Source organism: Tenrec ecaudatus, chromosome 5 (genome assembly GCF_050624435.1).
Source record: "Tenrec ecaudatus isolate mTenEca1 chromosome 5, mTenEca1.hap1, whole genome shotgun sequence".
Classification (NCBI taxonomy): domain Eukaryota; kingdom Metazoa; phylum Chordata; class Mammalia; order Afrosoricida; family Tenrecidae; genus Tenrec; species Tenrec ecaudatus.
The window spans coordinates 89,447,343-89,460,732 of record NC_134534.1 but is presented as its reverse complement, the minus strand read 5'-3'; the positions used below and the strand labels follow the sequence as shown (position 1 = coordinate 89,460,732).

The 13,390-nt window shown below is 37.8% G+C and overlaps 1 protein-coding gene across 1 annotated transcript in view; it reads right to left on the bottom strand.

The window, feature by feature from the left end:
* Nucleotides 1-13,390, bottom strand: part of SHC3 (SHC adaptor protein 3) — a 224,042-nt gene that overhangs the window by 152,790 nt on the left and 57,862 nt on the right. Inside the window, exon 2 of the mRNA XM_075550852.1 lies at nt 12,075-12,145. Within this exon, the coding sequence (XP_075406967.1) occupies nt 12,075-12,145 (71 nt within the window). The remainder of the gene's footprint in view (nt 1-12,074; nt 12,146-13,390) is intronic.

Here is a 13,390-nt window from a genome sequence, read left to right as displayed (position 1 = left end):
CTTACACTTCCTTGGCATTCCAGAACATGAAAAAGTCAAAATATCCACAAGGAAAATAATGCAAGAATTATTGGACAACAATGTCCATAAAGTGATGAAAGAAAAAAAATCAAGAAGCTTGAAAGAACCCAAAGGAGCCCAAACAAAATAGATCTCAAAAGACAATCCCCATGACACAACATAGTCAAACTTTCCAATAACAGGGACAAGGAAGTAATCCTGGGAGTAACTCAGGGACAAAAGTAAAGTTACCTAGGGGAATCAATAAGAAAAGTTTGTATTTTTCAACAGAAGTAATGCAGGCAAGAAGGAAATGGAATGACTTATATAAAACTGAAAGAAAAAAAATTGCCAACCAAGAATCTTGTATCCAGCAAAATAATCCCTCAAAGCTGAAGAAGAAATAAGGGCATATCTGAATAAGGAAAAACTAAAGGAATTTTCAAAAACAAGATGAAACTTACAAAATTACTAAGGGGAGTTATTTGGACAGAAAAATAACAAAAGTAGTCATCAACTGAAATCAACATACAAGGCATCAGCCCCAGAAATCAAAACACTTAAAGTAAGACAAAGTTACACAATTGAAAGTAGGAAGACAGAGATATAATTCCACAATAAAGATAATTATAAAGTAATGGAATGGTGTGGATACAAAAGATTCTAAGAGAAGAAATCAAGTCATTCCCAAGAGAGAAAGACTGTTTTAAGCAGGGGAAGGACATGAATTAAAATGGTAACTCCAAGAAAAAGACAAACCTGAATCAAATTTCCTTTTTACAAAAGAGATGCACAGAGACACAGGACACAGTAAACCCACAAACATAAGCAAATGACAGTAAACCCACAAACATAAGGAACTCAGCAAAAATGTACATAAAAAATTTAGAAAATAGCAGACAGTAAAGATTATAGCAATAAAATCATACCTATCAATAACAACACAATGTTAATGGAATAAATGTACAGGCCAAGAGACAGAGATGAATGGAACAGATAAGAAAACAGAACCCATCAATATGCTGCTTCCAAGAAACATACTTTATACATAAAGAAAACAAAAACAAACAAACAGCCTAAAATTAAGATTGTAGAGAGAAGAGAGCAGCAAGATATCAAGCATGGTAAGATCTCCTTAGCAACGAAGTACCTGAGAAGTTTCACTCGCTGGATTATCTGGCACTTCCTGGCAGCGAGAGCTTCAACTTGAAGCTACATTGTCCAGACTCAAGCAGGTGTCCTCAAACTACAGCCTGCAGGCCACATGCGGCCCACCGAGGACATTTATCCCGCCCGCCGGGTGTTTTTGCCCCGTTTGTTTTTTTTACTTCAAAATAAGATATGGGCAGTGTGCATAGGAATTTGTTCATAGTTTTGTTTATGTTTTTTTTAACTATAGTCCGGTCCTCCAATGGGTCTGAGGAACAGTGAACTGGCCCCCTCTTAAAAAAGTTTGAGGTCCCCTGGTCCAGAGCTCCTTAAAGTGGAAGAGCCTGTTGGCAGAGACACCTTTAGGATTGACCTGTGGCCTGAGTCTCATCTCTGAGCCCTGTTTACCTGGTCCTGGAGACAACACAACAAACCAAATGGCTTTCCACACAGGCTTCTGGGAGATAGTTAACTGCATGGTAGATTGGTGCAGAAATAATCAGTTCCCAGGCTTCATTTCTCACCTTTTAAAATTCTCCTTCTCCTTTTTGACTGTTTTGTTCTCCGTTGAACCCCCACTAACAACCCCCCCTCCAGTTTACAGGTACAAAATATAACACTACCAACGAGCAGGAATACTCATCTATAAGACAGTTTTAGTTTAGTACATATACAAAAAATGTGCTGAAAAACTGGGGCTCGGCTTATACATGGGTCAGTGGTACCCCAGCGAGGTGTAACATCTTGCTGGGGTCCCCTGAGGTAATGGGACGAGCACCTGTTATCTTGCAGGTGATTGCCATTTCTCCACTGTTCATTCAAAGCCCCGCTAACACTGCAGGGCTTTGAATGTTTGTTTACTCATATCTAACAAATCAGAGCCGTCCTATGACGTGGATTTCTCCAATTCGCAGAAGCACCCGTAGTGATTCACTTATGCCGGCAGCTGAACTGGTAAGGATGTGTCTGTGGCTGCGCTCTGTCTCTCCCCTCTGGTCTCTGTTAATTCACATCCTGCATCCCCCGCCTGCACAAACTCCCCCCTTCCTCCCAGTTAACATATTGCAGGGGGTGGGAGGGCATTACCATGAAAGTTCTTTTTCAAAGTGTTGATTTTTTATCCTATTAGAAATGGATACTCTTGAACCAAAACAAAAACGCCTGTCATATGAGGCTGGTTTCAAAATGAAGGTTTTATCAAGAGCAGAAGAGAGCAATAACAGTATTGCAAGTAGGGAATTCTGTGTTGACGAAAAGCAAGTAAGGGAGTGGCGGAAAATGAAGGTTGACTTGGAATAGATTCTAAAAGCTAAAAAAGCTCGTCATGGTTTAATGTCTTTTTATGGGGCTCTAGAGAGTGAATTGCATAAATGGGTTATGGGGTGTCATCAAAATGGTTACTGTGTAACACGCATGGGAATCCGCATACGTGCTCTACAAATGACTAAGGATGACAAATAGAAAACACCAGGCATTGAAAAATTGCTGCATCAGCAGGATGGTGTACCTGCTTCATGAATAGGTTTAGCCTACTATGTTTGAGACAAAGAACCAAGATTTTGCAGAAATTGCCACAAGACCTTGAAGAAAAAATTATATCATTCCTGTCATTTATTATAAAACAAAGAAGGATTTATAATTATGACCTGACAGATATTGGGAATATGGGTGAAATTGCCATGACTTTTGATTTTTCCAAGCAACACTACTGTGGCAAGTTTAGGAGAAAAAAACATTTTTCTCAAAACCACAGGAAATGAAAACAAACAAACAAAACCCAACACTTTACAGTTGTTCTGTCATGTTTGGCTAATGGAACTAAGCTGTGTCCTGTCATTATTTTTAAAAGAAAGACCTTGCCTAAAAAGATCAATTTCCCACCAAGAATTACTGTGTGTGCACATGTTAAAGGCTGGATGGATGAAGACAGAACAAAAAAATGGCTGGAATAAATTTGGAACCAATGACCAGGAGCAGCCTTAAAGAAAAAGCCATCGTTACTCGTTTGGGATATGTTCAGAGCCCACCTATTGGATGACATAAAGAAAATTGGCAAAATCTAGTAAAGTTACTTTAGCCGTTATTCCAGGTGGGCTTACATCTGTACTGCAGCCTCTGGATGTATCTTTGAATAAGCCTTTTAAAGACCATGTGTGAAGGATGTGGCATGAATGGATGTCATCTGGTCAAGGTAGACTAACAAAAGGAGGAAATCTCATGAAGCCTGACATAGAATTAATAGCAAAGTGGGTTTGAGATGCATGGGAAGACATTCCAGAAGACATGGTGTGACGTGCCTTCCAGAAATGTATTAGTAATGCTATGGGTGGCAGTGAAGACTGCGCTTTGTATGAAAATGACAGCAGTGATGGTGATGACAGCGATCTCAGTGAGGACAGCGTCTATGATGACCTCACACCAGCTGAAGCTCTGCATTGGGATACGGATGATGATGAGGAATCCAGTTTTGAAGGATTTTAACTCTTTACATTTTAGCTTGGTTGCTGATTGAGCTCAGGGAATAGTACTCTTAAGGCATCATTGTTGATACCTTCTTGTTTTTGTTGAACCTATTTTCCACTTACTGTGCTGGTTTACTAATGTTAAATAACTTGTCCTTTTATTTATGTTTTTATTTAAAATAAATATTTAAATACATTACCCCACTGATGTCTCAATTTTTAGTAATTTTATTTTCATTTGCTTTGATTATTGAAACTCACCAATAGCTTCTGCATTTTCCACCCTAGGCCTATACTCGAGTCAATCAGTTTTTCTGGTTTCCCAGGTAATAATTATGTACCTCGGCTTATACTCAGGTCGGCTTATATCAAGTATATACAGTACCTCCTTTTCTTCAGCTTTTGTACTTTTATGCTATCATAATGTTATTGTTAGGTGGGTGCCTTTGAGTGGGTTTCAATCAGCAATGACCCTATGCACAAAGAATGAAACACTGCCCAGACCTGTGCCAGCCTCACAGTTGTCCCCATGCTTGATCCTATTGTTGCAGAAACGGTGTTAATCCATCTTTCACTTTTTTGCTGTTCCACCACTTTGCCAAGCATTATGTCCTTCTCCAGCACAGGTGTCTCCTGATAGCAGGTCCATGGTATGTAAGCCTTTCCATCCATGCTAAGGAGCCTTCTAGCCATACCTCTCCCAAGACAGATTGGTTTGTACTTTCAGCAGTCCACAATCCTCTCTTTATTCTTTGCTAGCCCCACAATTCAAATGCATCGATTCTTAGTCAGTCTTCCTTATTCACTGTCCAACTTGCACATGCATCGGAGGCCATTGAAAATACCATGGCTGAGTCAGGCATATTTTAGTGCTCAAAGTAACAATCATGTTTTTCAATAATCTAAACTTTAGGGCCTAAAGAGATCTTGTGTAGCAATTTGACCCCATGTAACTTTTGAGCTCCTGCTGGTTATTTCCATAAGCATTGATTAAAGCAAGACAAAATTCTCCACAACTTGAATTTTTTCTCTATCATTCTATTACCTACTGTTCCAATTTGGAGGATTTGGGTATTTTTTCATACTGAGTTGTAGTCTGTACTGAGGGATGCAATACTTGACCATCATCAGCAAGTGCTTCAAGTCGTCCTCACTTTCAGCAAGAAAGTTCATGTCATCTGCTTATCACAGATTGTTTAATAAGCTTTCCTCCAGTCCTGATGCTGCATAATTCTTCATGTAATCCAGCTTCTCTGATTATTTGCTCATCATAGAGATTGAATAAGTATGAATAAGAGAGGATATAACCCTAGCACACCATGCAGTATTATTCCCTTGTTCTTTTCACACAACTGCCTCTGATCCAGGTTCAAGTTCCACAGGAGCACAATGAAGTATTTTGGAATCCCTATTCTTCTCAAAGCTATCCATTGTTTATAATGATCCACAAAATCGAATGTCTTGGTATAGTCAACAAAACACAAGTAAGTACCTTTCTGATATTCTCTGATTTCAGTCAAGATCCATCTGTTATCAGCAATGTCTTTTGCCCATCTTCTCTTCTGAAGCCAGCCTGAACTTCCGGCAGCGCCTGTCAATGTACTGCTTCGATTGTTGTTAGATAAATTTCAGCAAATTTTTACTTGTATATGATATCAGTGATATTGCTTCATTGTTTGAGCATTCTGTTGGGTACCCTTTCTTTGGAGTGGGTAGAAATATGGATCTCTTCCAATTAGTTGGCCAAGTAGCTCTTCTCTGAATTTCCTACCATAGTGCTTCATCATAGCGAGTGCTTCCAGTGCTTCAGCAGCTTGTTGAAACATTTCCATTGGTATTCCGTCAATTCCTGGGGCCTTGTTTTTGGCTAACGCTTTCAGTGCAACTTGAACTTCTTTCTTCAGTGCCATTGGTTCTTGCTTATATGCTACCTCCTGAAATGGTGGGATATTCACCAGTTCTTTTTGGTCCAGTGCCTGTGGATTCTTTCCAACATCTTTACATGCTTACTGCATCATTCAATATCTTACCCACAGAACCTTTCAGTATTGCAACTCAAGGCATGAATTGTTTCTTGAGTCCTTTAAATTTAAGATATGCAGAGCAGAGATATTGTTGTTGTTGTTGTTGTTAGGCTTTCTAACTCCAGGTCTTTGCACATCTCATGTTACTATTTCACTTTTTCTTTGGGGGCTGCCCTTTGAAATTCTCTATTGAACTCTTTACCCTCATTATTTCTTCCATTTGCTTTAGCTACTTCATAATGAAGAGCAAGTTTCAGAGTCTCTTCTGACATTCACTTTCATCTTTCTTTTCTTTTTAATGGCCTTTTGCTTTCTTCACAAATGCTCTCGATATCCTCAAAATCACTGATCCGATCTTTTGTCGTTAGTGGTCAGTGCAGCAAATCTGTTCTTGAGATGTTCTCAAAGTTTAGGGATAGATTCAAGATTGTATTTTTGCTGTTGTGCACTTGTTTTAATTTTCTTCCATTTTAACCTGAACCATAACAATTACACATGAGCCATTGATGGTCTGTTCCACAGCATACCCTAGCTGCTGACAGTAAGCTTCTCCAATGTTTCTTCCCACAGATGGAGTCAATTTGATTTTTTTGCATTCCATCTGGAAAACCCCATGTGTTTATTTGATTTTTGTGTTGTTGAAAAAAATTATTTTCTCATTGGTCTTACAAAATTCTATCACATGATCTCCAGCTTTGTTTCATTGACTGAGACCATGTTTTCCAACTGCTGTTCCTTCCTCTTTGTTTCCAAGCTTTTTGTATTCCAATCACCAATAATTATCAATACATATTTATAGCATGTTTTATCAATTTCAGACTGAAGGTATTGGTAGAATTCTTCAATTTCTTCATCACTAGTTTTTGGTTGGTGTATAAATTTGAATGTTGGTGTACTGACTGGATTTCCTTGAAGGAAGATAGATATTATCTTATCATGAACAGCTTTGTATTTTAAGATTGATTTTGAAATGTCCTTTTTTGACAATGAATACAACACTATTCCTCCTGATTGTGTCATTCTGAGTAGTAAATCATATTATTTTACAATTCCAAACAGCCAATACCAGTCCTTTCCAGAGCTCTAACTCCTAGGATCTCAAACTTTATGTGTCCCTGTTCATTTTGACAACTTCTAGTTTCCCTAGATTCAAACTTCGTGCATTCCAGGTCCTTTTGCCTGTGGTCTCCCTGAAAATCCACCCATAAGGCCTTTCTGCCCTCTTTTTTACTTTTTGAAATGTATTTCCATGGAACTTCTTAATTCTGATTACCCCTCTTAAAATGCATTATTTTTATAAATCTGCTGGTCTATCCAAAAAGCCACTTATGATTACTATCATTATTTTATTTCATTCTACTTTTGTTCCCCATCCTTCACTGTCCCCTTTACACATCTCTCTCCTCTTTTCTCCATTTCACCACCATGTATTCCAGCTCCTAATAGAACCCTTTTTATTGGAACATCACTAAACAGAGCCAATTATCTCTATATGATCCAGGAGGCCACATATCACTAATAGCTGTGCCACATGCTGAGAAAAGAGCAGGCAACCACACTGACTCTCCCAATAACAACACCCCCCCAAAAAAAACAAAGAAAACAAGACAAACAAGCATAGACAGCTGAAAATCACTCACACTCAATGGAGAACTCAGAAGAGTCCACAGAAGTACCAGAAATAGAATCCAGAAGTATAGTGTTTAGGTATTTTGAAGAGATTTGGCAAACGCTCCTGAGAATAACAGAAGTAGATAAACCAAAATGCGTAAACACAAAGGAATCTTAGGAGATAAGCAATGAGATAGCAGACTTCAGTTTGGTTTTTGGAAGTTCAAGATAAAACAAAAGAGAAATCAAATCCATGTAAGGCAAAATATAACCTTGAGGCTATCCCACCTGAACATCTCAAGAACAAATATGATACACTGAACATTAATGGCAGAAGACCTGATTGGTTGTGGGAGGATGCCAAGAACATCATTCATGAGGTCACTGTGAGTCAAAGTTGACTTGAGGCAACTGTTTTTCATTTATTATTCTTTAAAAATATTGTGTGGAAACTCAGCGGCTTACCTCATAAATGCAGGCATCTGTGAATGAACCAGAGCGGGGGAAACCGGCCACCCCTACTTGGTGCCCCCAGCTCCCCAAGGGAAACTCCAACCTGAGACACCTTCTTCAGGCCTTCAGGTGCTACACTGCTCAGTGTAAAATCTATGCATCCAAAACAGTAACTTCCTATGTGTGCATTTATTCTCGGGATGCTCAGTTGTGTGCAATATGGGACTGGGGAGAAAGTAGCACTCAGTTTGGCACATTTGGGCAATAATAGAATATGCCAAGAGCCACAGTTTTGGCAGCCTCTCTGACCTCAGATCAGAACCACTACCCGGTGCCCATCTACCACTGCCAATTGCTTGGAAAATGACCCCATTAGAAGGTCCTGGATAGAGGGGAAGAAAATTGTGTAACAAAATTTAAAATATTAAGCAACAAGGCTTACTGCTCAGATAAGATGAACCCCCCCCCCCGCCTAAAATATGGCCCTAAATCACCCACACAGGTCGGCAACTGAACCCACCCCTATGACTCAGTTTTAGGGAATGAACCCCCAGCTCTATAAAGTAAGCAGTAACACTAATGAATACTAGAATAATCAGCCTCGTGAGATCAAGGGCAGCATTTCCCCAGGACAGAGTTCAGATGGGTTAGGAAAAAGGAGGAATGGAAAAGTAACACAAGAAAGTAGTGGTATTACATTGAGGGGATTGCGATGAATGAGATAAAATTAAATATATATGAGTTGTTGAACGTAACACCAATGACCTTCTTGGTAAACTTTTACCCAAATCACAATAAAAAGGAAAAAGATTAAATTAAAAGGAAGCCAGGTAAAAAAAGATACAAGGTTCTCTAGAGTAGAGTCCCACATACCTTTTAATATTTTACTGTACAATATGGAAGGTACTATATGTCATATTCCAAAAACAACTGGGTAACCCTTGTGGAGAGTAAGAGCTCAGGGCAGAAGTAACTCAGAATCACTGGCCCACACATCCATCTTTTAAATAGTATTTCACCAGCACTGGGTCTCCAAATGAGATCTTGTTGCAACCTGATCAGTCAGAGAATGAACCCTTGGCCAGGGCCTGGGAAGCTTGCTCAGCAGGATCTTTAATTTTTGCTTCATGCTGTGTCCACTCATTTATTTTTTGAACATGGGGGTACTATATCCATCATGCAAAGAAACTGAGCACACTGAAACAGCACACCTCTTTGGCAGGCCATGTCAGATGTTTTCTCGTGAGGAAAATGAACAGCTAGCTGTCTTGCTTGGTGTGAAAACTGAGGTCAAGATTGTATAAGTCAAGCTGTGCAGAGGGGAGATCTGTCATTAGGCAGCATTGTTGCCAGGGCATATGCTCATTTCCGTGACAGCTGCTGATGAGCTTAAACACACAAATGCCCCTGTCCAAACTGTTAGTAATGGAAGACTTTGATTAGCCACTTCGGCAATTTAATACATAATTGAGCAATCAATTTATTGTGTAGTTTCATAAGTAATCTTTTAACCAGAGATCAGTAACCCACATGCAATGCTATTAAACACACCATAGTAAGTCTAAACTCTGATGCCAGTAAGACCATAGAATTCAAAGGACCTTGACAAAATGACCAACCGTACTGTTTTCAGAACCTTCAAAAGAAATGTTTGTCCTAAATTTAAAGATTAAGGAATACACAAATGTTGATTATTTGGTTATGAAAAAACAAACAACATACCTCGTGCTAAAAATGAGAAAACATTGTAGAGATCAGTCATTTTTTTGAAGTCCAATAAAAGCTCAAGGAATTTATGATACCACCAGAATTCATCCCAAGTTTCCTGAATCCAAGACTTCAGTTACTCCATAAAACTGCCTTACCGTCACTAAAAAGCAGATGCCATGGGATTCAAACCTACACACCTACCACTCTGATCCACTGTTTCCATCTAGAATTTCACAAACCCTTTTTTTGGGGGGGGGGTGGGGGTGGTTTCAATCCACAAAGAGTGTCAATAGCCTTGTCCTTATCAAAGAGAAATCTTTAGATACAATGCTAGCCTTGCGGTCATTGTGTGTTTCTCCCCAACACTGCTTGCAGTGAAGACCAGGAGTAAGTGCTGAATAAACACAGTAGGAGTTAAAAATAGCACAGCCTTATCTCAGCATTTCCAGTGTCAAGAAAGGGATTTCCTTAGAGACAGCTGCCAATTCTCTCCCAATCAGTTGTTATCCTCTTCACTATCACAGAACCCATGCAAGAGAACATGCCCAGTGCCCAGTAAAGTGCCCCCAGATGCCAATCCACAGAAGCTGCATAGCGGGTGCTTATATCCATGGGTAGGATAAATGAATGGTTGAACAGAGAAATGTTCATACATTGCTTTTAAATACTCCCATTTTAAAACAGCATTCTTTTGCCATTGCAATTTCCATGAACCATTTTCTACAAACATATGGAGGGGGTGCTTTGTTGTTGAGAACATACACATCCACATGTACACCAATTCATCTTTTTCTATATATACAATCCAATGACACTGATTACATTCTTCAAGTTAGGTAACCATTCCCACCCTCCTTTCATGAGTTGTTCTTTAACATTAATATACACTCATTACCCTTTAAGATTCCCATCTAATCATTCAAGTTGCCTTTGTAACTTCAATCATATATCTATTTAAATATATATTTATATTTTAATTATATTTAATACATTTATAAATATAAATATATTTTATATATTTAAAAGCATATAATGTTCATGGAAGAACATTTTAATAGGTAAGCTAAACTATTCTTTAATTTTTTGAATACTTCATGGGATATAATTGGTTTAAGTTTAAAAGATTAACCCAGGGCAATAGTTTAAGGAGTTTATCAAGTCCTCTTGGCTCCAGAAAATCTAGAATCCATGAAATTTAGAAATTCTGCTCTGCACTTCCCCCTGCTCACCTTTGAGTTAGACTCTTCTTCTTTTGCATTTTTAATTAAAATATTTAATAATGGTAGCTGGACACCAGATCTTCTGCTCCAGGAAAATATTTGTCTCCAGAGAACAGTTGTCATGCCTAGGATGGCTGCTCGCAAGTGTTTAAGGTCCAGACACTAGGCAACAAACTAGAAGGTAGGAGACAACCTCTAAACATATTATTAGGTCAATTAACTGGGATGTACCATTAAACTGTGACCCCAAAGCAAGGAACCAAATCCCACGAAGTTTTTGGTCATATATAAGTGGTCTTTGCAGGTCCCTTTGTGGGGAGAGTGGAATTGTTGTAAATATAGCTAGCACATAACGTTTGCCAGTTCAGCTTTTTATAGGTACACCACTTATTGACAAGCATGACCATAGTTGGCTGTGCCATCCTTGTCCTAATAGGTGACTAATCAGGGTAGATTGCCATCATATGTGCTGAATCAGTATATATAGAGAGAAAATGCCAATTCTTTGAATCATAAATGTCTCCAACGAGGAAGAAGTTATTATGATGATGCTTAAAATAAAGAATTGTGGTGTATACATTAACAAAGTAACTAATTACTAAAAATAATTGCTTCCTAAACCCGATTTTTGGATGTTGTCTAACTAAAGGATATACAGTTGAGTGAGTTGAAGAAGATAGATGATTATTTTTCTGAGCCTACTATTTAAGCAATTTCACAACTGCCAAAGGAAAATAAACTCATTTCCTGCTGAAAATGTTGCTATTTTATAGACTCTGCCCTTGATTTCCAGTTCTTCTCAAGATGACTTGAAATTGTGTTTTTTCCCCCTAAAGGTGTAACTCGACTAGGAAGTATGTTAGGCTATAAAATGTGTTTTTAAAAGGCTTGAATACAGAAGGGACTTTTAGCTGGTGGACAGTGCATAAACGGAATCAAAATCACTGACAATATAAAAAATGGGTCTGCTTACTAAATTACTTACACCCCTAATATTTTCACTCCCAATTTGTTGTATTTTCTCTTCTGTGCATATTGTTAGAAAATCTCTTCTGACATTCTAGATTTTATTTTTTAAATAGATTCAATATAGTCCAGCATATTTTAAAGTATAAATATATTACAGTTTTGTATATTAAAAAACAAAGATAAAAAAATAATAAAAAACAAAGATAAACACTCAGGTACCTTTATCTGCCTGCAGTTGAACTCTTTTGCATTTTCTTTCTTTCTTTCTTTTTGATGGAGTTTGGAGGTTGTCCTTGCAAGACACATGTGATAAACATGGATGAACCAGAGAAGGTCTTATCATACAATAAGGTGCTGATCTATCCCAGCTAGCCAGTCATTTGTACTCACTGCAGCAGTCTCTCATTTGAGAAATTTCTAATCTATTTACATATTTCATATCCTTCTTGAAGTAAAATGATAGGAAGAAGGCCTACCTGGTAATTTGTGTTCTTGTACTGAAGTCAAGCGTTTTCATTGAGCGCAGAACTTCAATGCACCCCAAGTACTGCAAGGGAAAAATTAAATTGTGAGCCCAGAAATAGAGATGAAAAGACAGTTTATAACTAAAACAAAGATATTCATAGAAGTAGTTCATATTGCTTAAATTATATTTTCACTCCATATTGTATTATGAGCTCTGTTCTATTTTGATAAAAGTAGCAATTCACACCCTTAAAAAAAACTTTAGTAATTATCATGGTACTATACTGGACTTTCTAAAAGCCATTTGAATTTCCATTATATTTAGAAGTATATTCTTAGCATCATATACAGTAAAACACATAAAATTTAAATGTATAATAAAATAATTACTTAGACATGTAGTGACAGCATTGTAACTACCCCTGGGTCCCTATATCATATACCTATCCCTTCACAATACTTACAGATATTTATAAGCTTTTAACCAAAAATGAAAACACTATAAGAACCAAAATGCCACCCTGAAGTTTTCTTATGTAATAAATATATTTGCATTTCTATGAATAACCTATATATATATATATATCACGCCCCAAAAGTTTTATGTTTGTTTTCTAGAAAGCTCTCTTCCAAATTATTTAACCTAAGTTCCAGATTATTCAACCTAATTTTCCAGAAATTCACATTTATAATTATATATTTGGAGCTACATTTTTTTCAGGTACACATGTGAAAATGTGTATTTGTGTATAGACAAAATTATGTGATAGGTAAAGAATTCGAATGGTACAAATACAATATTTGCATTCCAAAAATCCTCGGGGACTCTAAATATATAGTTAGATATTTTTTATACCAATGTCTTTAAATTTAGACTTCAGTTGTTCTGACCTAACTCCATATACCCTAAGGGAAACATGTTTCTTCTCTTTGGCTTGGCAGATGCAGAATGTTACAAGCTGTTGCAGGGAATCTTTCTTCTACGCTCAGCAGATGCAGGATGTAATAATCTGTGTGCACAGAGTCCGCGTTATCAATAAATCTTGTTCAAAATAGATCCTCAAGGAATGAACATGCTTGGGAAACCATTTTAATTACTGGTTTCCTGAAATCCCAGTCCTGCCATTGTCCTGTGACCATCTGAATTAACTGAAGAGCAAGCTCACATGCTTGCCATGATGTATTGTTAACAATCATGCAGTCCCAGCTACATGCTATCTAACCCCTCCTTCTCACTAAGGCCCGGCTCATAGATATCCTGCCTTCAAATTCTCCTGCTACTTTTCAGTACATCATGATTTTTAAGCTTTGCCTCTTGCTCTGGATT